Source organism: Stegastes partitus, unplaced genomic scaffold, assembly GCF_000690725.1.
Source record: "Stegastes partitus isolate 25-593 unplaced genomic scaffold, Stegastes_partitus-1.0.2 Scaffold659, whole genome shotgun sequence".
Lineage (NCBI taxonomy): Eukaryota > Metazoa > Chordata > Actinopteri > Pomacentridae > Stegastes > Stegastes partitus.
In genome coordinates this window covers 222,119-234,778 of record NW_007578390.1, presented here as the reverse complement: position 1 = coordinate 234,778, position 12,660 = coordinate 222,119, and the positions used below count along the sequence as shown (strand labels likewise).

The window sequence follows — 12,660 nt, the reverse complement described above, 5'->3', positions numbered from 1 at the left end:
TTCTATGGCCTCACACTGCTGCTTTCAGCAAACAGTCCACCATTATTCGGTATGACAAGAGAGCAAACACTGTGCATTCAAGGGTCAAGAAAAGGCACGTCCCCCTCTCTTTGTCAAGTCCTGTCTTCCTGCGTCCTTACGTTGCTTTGTTTTCTCTCACATTTTCACACTTCTCCTTGTATCTCCTTGTTATTTCGTTACCTCTGTTCTTCTCTGTTCTACCACTGCATCTAACTGAGAGTTAAGGATCAATTAACACATGCACACCCGTAAGAATGTAAGCCTTCAGCTCCTGGGATGGAAACAGATTTTTGTCTCCATGAGCTCATCCTGTCAGTCAAGCAGTGCCTGAAATGTCTTGAAGGGTTTTTGTTTTTTTCCCCAAGATAAGCTTAAATAGAGTGTTATTATTTGACAATGTACAATTTGGGAAGGTGTTGTAATGACAAGCCACCTACGTGTCACAGCGTTCAAACATAATTGACTGGTAATGAACGAGAAACTCCTGATTTTAAATCCACTGTGACCTTTACATGTGAATGCTGGAGAAAATCCTGTAGCTGCTAATTCAGCCTTTTGTTGTTACTTCCCCTGCTATTGAGAGTTCAGGCTTTCGCTCTCTAAACTGTGCGGCTGACTCTTAATTAAGACACTCGAGGCTGCGTCCTCTTTGACAGGCAGGAATGCTATTCAAAGGCAATCAAGGAATACTTTGTCTGACCTCGCCCAATACAATCAAAACAACCAAAAGCCCTCAGCAATGGCTTTTGGATGCCGCGTAGAGATACATTTCATCTTTTCAGTTTTGTGGCAAAGTGCTGTTCTTCCTGCTGAAAAAGGCCAGACAACGAAAGATCGTTTTGAATGTCAGTGAAATTATGCTAGAAATGATTTCTGCTGCACATTTAGTATTTACCAGATGAAGATTTGGTCTAAATCTTTCCAAATTGAATTTACATAGATTAAGATCTTGCTAATAACTGTAGCTTAATCAAAACGAAAGAAAAGCTTTAAAATACTGTGCGGCCATTCAAGTCAGAACAGTCGTTTGCCTACAGCCGTGATCGGGGATTGATCCTGACTTTGCATGCTTGGCAGGACAGTCTGTGCCCTCGGAGAGCAGCAAACCACAACAGCGTAGATCTGCGCCGAGTTAGTTAGTGCTGCTTGCTAATCCTTAAGGATCCTCCTCAAATATTCTAAACTTGTATTTCTAGCCACTGCTAATAGGATTATACTTAAAAACTCTGAGTGTTTGCACATATGTGATGTCAGTAATTGGCAGACACAGAGAAGTATTGTCCCAGGAAAATATTGCATTGAGGTGTCTGTAGTTTAGACTGTTTTCATGTGTACACACTGGTTCTTTTTTTTTTCCCACAAATTAAATTTAAATCTTCCTCAAGAACTTTAAAAAAATGTAATCTCTCCGTTTCTAAGTGGTCTCATGTGTGAAGTTTTTTTCTCTAGCGGGCGATAAATGACGTCATTTGTGGCAGTGTGTGAGGATAGTGGAGCGTGAAGCAGACTCCCAGGACAGGAGTGACCTTTCCCTACAGTCCTATTGTACAGTATTTCCTCTGCCACATTTCTCTCCTGGGCCCACAAATAAAGGAGCCCCATCTGAAATAAGAGCTCCGGGAATTCCTTTTTTGTCTTTCCACACATGTGGGGGGGACTCCTAGTTTTTGAACCCAGAAGAAAGTCACTGTGCAGTTTCCCCAACAACCTTTTTGCTGCAATTTGGAACTGAAAGCAGAAAGTGTCAGCTGAAGGTTGTTGCTTTGCTTTAAAGGTTTCTTACTGTCAATCATAAGGTAGAGGACATCGTTTAAATGATAAACCCTACAGTGGATTGCTTTATCTTGAATTCCTTTCTGTGGATGCTGGTCACTAGTGAAGCATTTTCAAACGGTTAGCCTTGTTCTCATGACCATCATGGGTTTCTGTGCTCATCCATTATGTATGTTCAGCATCGACTCTGAGGAGTTGAAGAAATACTTTGGCGCTCTGTTGGCATACAGCAAGCCTGAACAATTAGGAGACTATAATAATCAATGTGTTCTATTCATACGCTGTAAAAAAAAAAAGCCTAAAAATGAAATCACTAAACATACGATAAGAAAGTGTAATCGTAGCCAACATAACATAACTATGTCCCATCAAATCTTTGAGCTGAGATGTAATATAATAAGTAAAAAAACCACTTGGTTCTTGAGTTTCTAAATACCATCTAAACAGCTTCAACAAGCGTGTTCGTGATATGGTAATTTAGGACAAAAGTAATTCCAACCATTGTACTTCAAATTTGGAAAGAGGACTGAGAGTATAATCACTCTATAGTTGTGGTTCAGATGTTAATCTCAAAGAACTTTCCCCGCTGAGAGCAAAGCATTGCTTGCTTTAAGCCTTGCGTGGCTCTCTAACCCAGCACTTTTGTTCAGAAGCACCTCTGGCCTTTCTTTCAGGCTCCACAAATGTCGCCTCAAAGTGACCACTGTGTCAGAGTGGAAATAGAGGCAACAGCAGCCAGAATGGACCCTGTGGAGGGGCCAAATTTACGGCAGATCAGTTCCCTGAAAGGCTGAGCTGCTAGCAAAGGGTTTAGGGCCTGTGAAATCATAACCGTTTTAAATCTCTGAAGCCACGGCCAACTCCCCACTCGTTACTGCAGATACAAGGCTTAGGGTGATTAGACCATATTGCTCTCTCGCTCTCTCTGCTCTGCCATGTGTTTTTTCTCTTTCAACAGGATTATCATATCCCTTTTCCCTTAATTGGAGAGGTGAAAAGTATGCTGGTATTGTGTGGTACACTATGGACCTCAAAGACAGAGCATTTTGTAGATTTAATAAAAGTTGTGATAATAAAATATGTTTACTCTCTATTCCAGAAATTAGACTTTGTTGTTTCCTTTAAACTGAATTTAGTTTTACTTTTTATCTAAGTTAGTAAGTCAGCTGACCATTGGTCCTTAGGTCTATAAGTCAACAAGATATGTGAAGATCTCAAAGGCAATGCTATGACAGAAATAGTAAAATCACACTGGCACTTCCAAAATGCAAAAATCTGCACCATACTCTATGTTAATGAAGCTGTGCTGCATAAAGGAAATGTCATGGAGTTTCTTAAATATCATAGGTGCCCTCACTTGTCACAAAACAGTTCAAGGAAATCAGTACAACACATTTTATCACACATTAGGGTACCTAAGCTTGACCGAGGTATCACCCCAAATCCTTTTCTGTGTGTCATGAATATTCATGAGATTAATCCACTTAACCCAAAGTTTTCTGGCTGCCTGGTCAGTAGTTGGTACAATGTCTTGCTAAGGAACCAAATGTTGAACAAACAGACCGATAGACAGCTGTTATTGCAATATTTGACTCTACTGCTCAGGTGTAGGGACAACAAGAACAACTAGAAGTTATTTTCGTAAACAATGACTTTCTTCTGCTTACTAATGAAAAATATCGACAATTTGATAAAGATTTAGGGGCTTTGATGAATTGTATAATTATTATGAGTGAACTGGCTTTAGCAAAGTGCTTTATTAGACTCCGAGTGCAGGTGCAAAAGCTCCTTATCCAGCATTTTCTCATTTTTATGCATGTAAACAAATGGTATGGGAAAATGAACTGCCCCACATTTAGGCAGGTTTTTCATTTTTAAGAAAAACTGTTCTTGCATATAAAACCATTTTTTATGTTCAATGCTTAGGTAAGTTGAGCATTACTTTTCTCTATGCTCCTCTTACATAAAAAGCTTCTCTATTCAAAACGCTGTACAATTTAAATTTAATTAAAGGCTCATACTGCTAGGCATTCACTATTTTACAGATGTAATTAGTTGTGCTAATGACAAATAGTTAAACGTCACCAGTGTCCAGATTCCATGCCTTTAAAGTTAAATGAAAGTGTGATAAAATTAAATGCACCTGTGGCTTTGACTTCCAGTGCAGTCTGTTTTAATTATTTTTGATTGAATTTTTAATTCATTTGAAAGGATTTTATTGTGGATCACACATCTAATGTGAAACTGAAACACTTTGCTGGTTCTGTACACAATTGTTCATGTGGCTGTAACTTTTTTCTAATGCTGTAATACATAACAATTTGCAAGTCAATTGAAGTGTGGGATCATTAAGTATTTTTAGACGTATTGTGCCTATTAAACAGGATTCACGGGCTAGTCCCAGTTTATCCTGCCTAATCAGTGCGGTTCTGGCTCCGTGGGCAAAGGGCCGCCTGTCTGCCTGTCTGTCTGTCTGGCAGTGTCTGTGGGGCACCGTGGCCCCACGATGCTTGCCGGTAACCAAATAAGGGCTGTCTGCAACATGTATGCGGGGAGGAGACCGGGGGCACTAAGTTGGCACTGTCCAGCCTCGCACATTCTTTGGCCTCTCTCAAAAGGCTTCTGTCCCTCATCATACATCCACTGTGTGAGCGGACAGACTGTGTGCAGCTACATGACCTGTACAAGTGGTTGTGTGAAATGGTCATTGTAGAAGGTTGGCTGTGGTTAAGTGGTTAAAATTGTCGAGGCTGACACTTTGTTGACACTAACATATAGAGGGACTGTGAGTGCTTGAAAGCTTACAGGGTACAGGTTGTGAATTCACTGACTAAATTACGACTGCACTGGTAAAAATTGATATTATGCTGCAATAACTTCTAATAATGCATCCAGTACCATGCATTGAACCGCACAGCAGTGCAAAGACCTGAACAGAAGAGATACCAATATTGTTCACTAAATTGTGTCTCAGTGCTGTGAGACCTAGTTAAAGATTAACTCTGGTGTTTTCCTTGGGGCCTCTTTGAAGTGGACTTACCCCAACCCCTGCTTATCTTAATTAGAAAGAAATCTAGAGGAGTGAAGTGGTCCTTTGGAAACAAGCACCTCCACTCCCCAGCTCCCTGAAGGCCATGCTGCAGTTTTACCAAGACATTAAGGGCTCCTAAAGTCAATGTTTGCTCATGTCATTCTGTGTTTGTATGTACTGCGGTATAAACTGTGATCATAAATCATTTTTCCTGAGGTTTGAAAGTGCAGTCTTGGGATGTATCCTCTTCACACCTTGCTGGATATGAAGAATGAATAATTAATAGAGCCAGTTTATGCTCATGAAAACCACTGAAGGCAAACAGGTGTTTAGAGTGATTCATCTTTAAAAGGAGAACATCCTCTTTGAGGCTTATTTTGATGTATAGGTTCTTTCTTTAGTGTCATGTAAATACCGTTGCAACACACATCACCATTCAATGTTGTACTTCAAATGAAGGAGACACTTTGGAAAATTCTAACCTATAATCAGTCCAGGTCTCTGCTGTGTTTTATTATGCAGACAATCTGTTTTATTTTCTTGAATTATTAAGATCAAGTGTATTAGCTATGCCATAGCTATTATAAAGTCTGAGCGAACAAGTGGAGGCAGATAAATAACCAGGTTCTTTTCTGTTTCCATTGCGTCAGTGGAAGACAGGCTCCACAGCTCAGGATCACACATGCAGTGTTTACAGTGGCATGAGTGCCATGCCGCTGGCTTTAAAGCTAATGGTGTAGGGAGGTCCTGTCATACACAGGTCACCTGTCTGCACAAGAATGATGTGGAACACACAGGAAGCAAAAACCCCACACCGTGGTAGACCTCAAGAATGTATGGCTCATTAAATGTATCACAGAGAATTACGGGTGAATATGATACAGAATGAGTCGCCTTTTACATGAGCAGTGTTTGCTGCTTTAAAACACTCTGTTGTGCCAAAAGCAGTTTCCATTAAAATGTTTTCTCTTTGCACACATAATAGGTTTGATATTTTTTTTGAAACAGTGAAACAGACGTCCTGCTTGTCTGTGATTTTGCTACATCAAACATAATGTCACACTGACTTTTTCCTTTGTGCTTGTTATTTATGTCTTATGATAATTTTTTTTGTGTTGTTTGTGATGCAAATTTGGTGATAACACATTTCAAAATGCTTCACACATGAAGTCATTGATATTACCCTCCTTATTAATGACTTACTTGGGATAAGAATTAATACAACATATCTAGGATTTTTCATTTAAGTGCATTATTTAATAGATTACATCTTCAGCATAGACACTGAGGCCAATTTGTTTCATAGCATGAACTGGAAAGAAACAATTCTTTGTGTCATAATGAGGTCAGAGATCCATTAACACTGTTCCAGACAACAACGCCTGTTTCCAAATAGAGAAAAAATTCTGTTCATAAGAATTTCATGAAATACTGTATATACTAGTAAATGATTCAAACTACTTGTTAATTTTGCAGGGCAGAGAACGTAGTCTAGTTTTTCTTCAAGCTTCAGAGATTTTAAGCCTTTTGTCCCAATTACATCTCAGTGGCATCACTGAGTCTGTCTGAGCTTCACTCTGAACTGGATCTGTAATTTCAAGGAACATCAGCATCTGTCTGTCTGAATTCTTCTCAATGCCGCAGTTCTGAAAAAAAAGGGCCAATAGAATGGATAATCACGACTGCAAAGACAAATTAACCAAAGGCATTTTGCGTCTTACTGTATTCTCAATGTGTACAACTTTAAGTCCTCTATGTGGTTGAAAACATCAAAGTAACCCCACGTGTTCATTAGGGTTGTAGATTTTCTTTGATGAACGGCGTAACAGAACACGTTTTACTGCTTGTCCTTGTGCATCGCGGTGACTTTGTCCTTTTGTCCCAATTATGGCAACATATTGTCAAAAAGCATCAATGTCAGCGGCACTGAGGCCCAATTCTGTTCTGTGTGAGTGTAAATATGTACACGATTAGACCAAACAGGAGAGCTCTGGGCAGGTGCAGAGAACATTTCAGTGTACACACACTCACAAACAGACACACAAACTTGTAAATGCATGCACCCTCACACATAATAAAACACCCACAGTGAATGTGTATAAGTTTACCCCTGCCTAACGAGGAAGGAAATGGACGCAGCGGAGAGGTCGGCGCTACGTGACAGACTTACTGCCCTTAACAACAAGGTTGGGGTGAGGTAGAGACTCTCAGTGTGTGTCTAGCAGAAGCAACAGCAACACTCTGGAACCTCTGAACAATGTCCCTGCACCCTCCTGGCACATTCACTTTTATTCCAACTGCCAGATGTTCAATGGCTCGTGGTCATCTGGATCCCACCGTCCTCATCCATGACAGCAGGCAGCGGGTTTTACTTTGCAATTTGGGGGATGCGTTCAGATTTTTATTAACCAGTGTGTTTTAATTTAGCCTCATAGCCATCGCTCTGGAAATTACAGTATTAAAGTGTGGCGTAGCTTCTGTGTATGTCAGCATGTGCACTTTTTTTTTTTTTTAAATCAGGCTTTGTGCATCTGCGTTTGATGCCTGCATATGTGGCTTTGCTTTGAGTCTTTATGGTCAAATGGTAGCAGTCGTGCCCTCCAGGACTGTAGCTTCAGCTTTTGAATGCAACTTCAAAAGGCAAAGATAAAATAACCCAGTTCAGACAGGAAGCAGACACCTTTTATCTTAATTAGAAATGAAGCAATTAGATGGCACAAACCCTGTTCCTTTTGCGTAAGGGTTGTGCACGCCTCATACCCACCCACTGAGTGCTGGCTAGGAGTCAAAGTCAAGCCCTGAAGTTATCCAAGAAATCCTTCTAATAAGTGGGACTGGAAATTTCCGAGTCACAAAATGTTATGGTCATTTTCATAATATATTTAGACTTTAAGTCCTTAGGCTATTTAGCTTTTCTTGTGTGTGTGTGTTTCTTTTTTTTTGATATATGTTGAGTTCTAGGATTTTTCAAGAATCTTTAACTTGATTATTTTTGTTTTCAGGAGGAAACAGACTGAAGAACCAACAGTTCCGTCTGAACTGGGCTTGGATTTCTTTAGAGAAGGAACACTACGTGGTGGATGAGGAGGTCAAGTTCCTGGAGGTGGTGCTGAAACGTCGGGGCTACCTGGGGGAGACTTCATTCGTCAGTAAGTGGATTTTACCTCAAGTCACTTACGACAGTCATTCCATCCAAGATGATGAAACTGTCCAGATTAAAAACAGCAATGAGAGAGTGCAGGGTTTTGGTTTATTTCTTTTTATTTTAACAAAAAAAAAGTTTATCTTGATCTGGATCCAAATCTGCACTAGAATAATAAATATATGTAGCAAATAATAAATACACAAAATCTAAAAACTATTCAGCAGATGCTAAAAAATGACAGGTAGAAGTGAGAAGAAATAAAACATATAGCAAGAGATGAATGGGCTACATTTTTTCAATACAGAAGATGACCAGAGAACATGTGCAGATGCATGTTTGTGAAATACTTTATATCCACACTGTTTTTATTTCCAGTTATCCTGATGTCTACCATTCAGACAGACAAAGACACTAACAAAGAAAATTAAAAACATATAGTCTTTACCAGACGATACTGTTTGGGATTCCCTTCGAGCTATTTTCCCCTTAACGTTTTGAACACCTAATATCTTAAGCACACAGACACCACAGCATACACGCACACACTTCAATATATTTTAGGAGAACCAGTGGGGTCATACAGGTCTTGGCCTTTCACCTCTCTATTCTGGACAGTATTTATGTTCCAGTCGCACAATAGCACGGGACAATCCCCCAGGGACGATGTGTGCACATGCGAGAGGTCATGTGAAGTTAGTGGCCATAGAAAGGCGCCACTCCAAATGTTAGTCGAAGCAATTTACTGGGCAGAACTAAACGAACAATAACTGTCAACGCTGTTAAAGAGAAAAAGCAAACTGCTGGGAGCATTTATGAGTGGCAGGAATTCTTACCACTGGCACCAATAGCCTGTTTTAGTGCCACCATATATTCTATCCGTAAAGATGAGGTTTGACTAAAAGGACCAGATGTTAAAGGTCAAATCCGGTAGGATTATTTACTGTACTGTCATCTGTATCGCTATATGCCCCAGGGCCCAAGACTAATGAAACTTCTCTGAAGTGATATGCAAATGTAACTGACCTTTCGAGTGCTTCACGTTGCACAGCATATCTGCTTTACCTCAGTGACTCTGTGAGGAAAAAAAAAAAAAAGCCATCAGCTCATATCTAAAGGTAGATCTTCCTATACTGTACTGCAGCCACATAAGGTCAATAATAATTCACAGCAAGAAATAAATCAAAACTAAATAAAATACAAGAAGAAAATACTTTTATTGTTGTTCATGTTGATAAAAATTCAACAACAAAGGAAACAGAAGATGAAAAACCAACATAAACGCCTGTGTGATGACCCCAGAATGATCTCGCTGCAAGTTATTATGGAACAACAAAATAATATATTGTGTATAAGGAGGCTGGACAAATAATCAAATAATTGACATTTGCTTTGATTTTCTGGGGCATTGGTCCTGTTTTATTAATGATTGTATTATCAATTTAATAAGCGCTGCTTTGAACTGCGGCTGCACTGTGTTCAGAGCCCAGAGAAAACAAGCATTGCATCCTTTTTTAATGTCATGTGCTTTTAGCTTGTCATGGTGCAATTTCCTTAAAATTGCCACAGCATGAAGGCGAATGATAATGGATTAGGGAGGAAGATGTACCTCTGCATGCTGATGATGGGAAGCCAACAAAGGCAGGAGTAATATAGATATTTTTTTTCTTTTTCAAGTTAGAACCTTTTTTTGTCGTGACGACGGCTTCAGACTTCAATTTCAACTTCTTTTATAGAGTGACTTTCATTTTAATCATGCAGCCAGAAGCACTTAAAACAACAACAACAAAAGGATACAATACTGAAACTAGATCAATAGAAGTTAATGAAGTAAACATCATGGTTAAAAATAATTGGGAAACAAAGATTATAGTTTAAAACATGAGGTTATAGCGTTACGCTTCAACAATTTTCAAATGAAAAGCCAGGTCAGAAACATATATCTTTAATTTCCTTTCATAAATATTGAGACAGCTTGCCTTTCTAATATCAAGAAGTAATGTGTTCCACAGCTCAGACATAAAAATAAAATGCAGCCTCATCTGTACTTTAACTCAAAGCTCCAATACTATAGCAATACAATTTCTCTTTCTAAATACATAAGTGGTGAAAGCTTTTATGTTGTCCGTTTCTCATTATATTAAGTGTTCACATCCTCATGCAGGGATGCTTTGATCACATACCACTGTGTACTGTTCTTAACACACAGTCATGGTAATATTTCCTTCTTAATTATCAGCCACAAAAACATCTAGAATTTAAAAGATTGAACAAAACCTGCTGTTGCATTAAAGTTTATTTGTCTGTCCATGTTTAGGCTGTGACAGAAGCACGTTTAAATCTCTAGAAAGCAACACAGCTGCTTTCATTTGCTTTTAGTTAGAAATAGAATCTTAGCAACAACAGTTTTAGTTAAAGCCTTCTCTCTCATTTTATGTTATGTATTATTTATTCTGGGGCTTAAACAACACCTCTGCGGCATTCCTGTAGATATATAACTAACAAAATATATCCTGTCTCAGTCAGGCAATATTCTTCCTTGTAAAAAAAAGTCTTGAGCTTTCATTAGTTTCCTCACAGCGATCATTTGGAGTTTTCCTCTTCCTCTTCTGTCGTGAGGAAGCAAAGCATTTTGATTAACTGGCACGAACAAGCCACTAGAGCAATGTAGCACTTCAAACCATCTGCCTCAGTGTTGTGATGATATAAAGACAGGGGGATATCTCTTCTTGGCCAGCCCTGCCTGAGTGAACAGTGATCAGAGGACCCCACTCATGGGCTATTGCTTCACTGGTCAATGTGCGCAGTGCAGGTGGCACCAGTCTGAAGGCTACAGCGAGCCCACCTGCTGTGAAGCCTCAGAGCGACTGCTGTGATCAGGGCCATCCAATCCGGGCCTTGTGCAGAGGATAGAATTAAGGGCAATTCATGTTCTCTCCTCTCGTAGCTGCTCTTTGAAGACTGCTGATTTATCAAGCCGCGTTGAGTTTGACTACTTTATCTCAGCACATATATGCAGAGGCCTTTTACTTCTCTCTGTACTAGCATATCAAAGTCCATTTTCATCTTCATCATAGAATTGGATTTCAATTTTTGAAAGAAAAACCCAAATTCTGCATTTATCAGTCTTTGTCTGTTAAAGATCTTGTGTGTTTTCCTGCTGTGATCTATCAGCTTTTCTTTTCTTTTCTTTTCTTACTTTACTTATTTGTTCTGAACATACAGCATTTTTCTTGAAAAAAGTTCCTGCTTTTCCAGTGCTCCATTTTCCAGGAATTTCATGTTTTCCATGGTTGTGGCAGCTTGCATTGTTGCTTCGGGGTGTGCAGCCATGTTCTTTCTATTTACTGCCAGACCCCCGCTGCGTGTTGTGTGGCCGGTTAGCAAAGACAATGGAGAGGCTGTGTGACATTTCACCAGCTTCACTGCTCCTGCTCAACAGGAATCCTGCCAGTGTCACAGCAATGGTGACTATAAGCTCCATCAAACAGCTCACATGCTGAAGGTCAGACAGTGCAAGTCAGCCTCCAGCCCCTTCTGCTGAGACCGGGCTGACATGAGGGATAATTAGTTTTAGTTCCACTGCGATCATCTGAAACACTGGGGGTGGGAAAGTGCACCCAGAAGATGGGCAGATATTGTTGAGTTAGACCGACTGGTACATGACATTTCCCTGGTTTTACAGGAGATGAAAATTAGAAGCTTAATTAAATCTTTTTTTTGTTGTTGCTGTCTGTATCTGTATAAATATTTATAGTTACACAAGTATCAGGAGTCGTGTTAATATAATAAAGAAAGATAAATATGAAAATGAACATCAAATGTTGTTTGAATTTAGCAGATGTTCACTAATTATGATAATCAATCATCTTTTTTTTTTTTCTGAAGGTATTGGCACGAAGGACGGGACGGCTGAAAAGGACAAAGATTTCCGGGGGAAATCTCAGAAACAGGTGCAGTTCAACCCGGGCCAGACCACAGCCACCTGGAAGGTCAGGATCCTGTCAGATAATGAGTATGAAGTGTCGGAGACTTTCCAGATTGTTTTGTCGGAGCCAGTGATGGCAGCCCTTGAATACCCAGAGGCTGCTACTGTGGAGATCCTGGACCCCGATGATGGTCAGTAATGATTTCCCTTCCAAGGATTTTGTAGTTATTTCAATGTTTAAATGTGATTTTCTTGCTTAGAATGGGGATTGTGTGAAACCCGAAGTTCCTGTTTAAAAACTACAACCCAAAACAAACTCTGTCCATGTATCATACATTTTTTATTTTAGGTTTTTGTTGCCTAACGGTGCAACACACTCAGGACTTATTGTTATGATGGAGTTTGACAGCACAACATTTTTCCGCTGTGTGAAATATCATTGAACGTTTGATGTCCCACGTCTTAACATCAAAGACTCCCCCCCGTCATTTTGCACAGATGTTCAACAATTATAGAGAAAGAAATCCATTTGTAGAAGAAACAAAGGTGTCAGGTATATTTTTAATACAGGCAGCGCACCCATGACAAAGTAGCACAATATTACATACATCGTGAATAGTACACACCGCTTTAAATCTGCACTAGGACATTAAAAAAAAACTGCTAAAGCAAGAGAACGACAATGCATTTGTAGCAAAACTTTGTAAACCACAATTATGAGAAGATGATTGAAGTCAGTCACTGTAAGAGCATCCAATTTTTCAA

General features: G+C 39.6%; 1 protein-coding gene across 1 annotated transcript in view; it reads left to right on the top strand.

Moving 5' to 3' along the window:
• The window catches only part of LOC103363427 (FRAS1-related extracellular matrix protein 2-like), a 50,463-nt gene that overhangs the window by 14,923 nt on the left and 22,880 nt on the right, over positions 1–12,660 (top strand). Inside the window, exons 3-4 of the mRNA XM_008290191.1 lie at positions 7,828–7,974; positions 11,856–12,086. Coding sequence (XP_008288413.1) covers positions 7,828–7,974; positions 11,856–12,086 — 378 coding nt within the window. The remainder of the gene's footprint in view (positions 1–7,827; positions 7,975–11,855; positions 12,087–12,660) is intronic.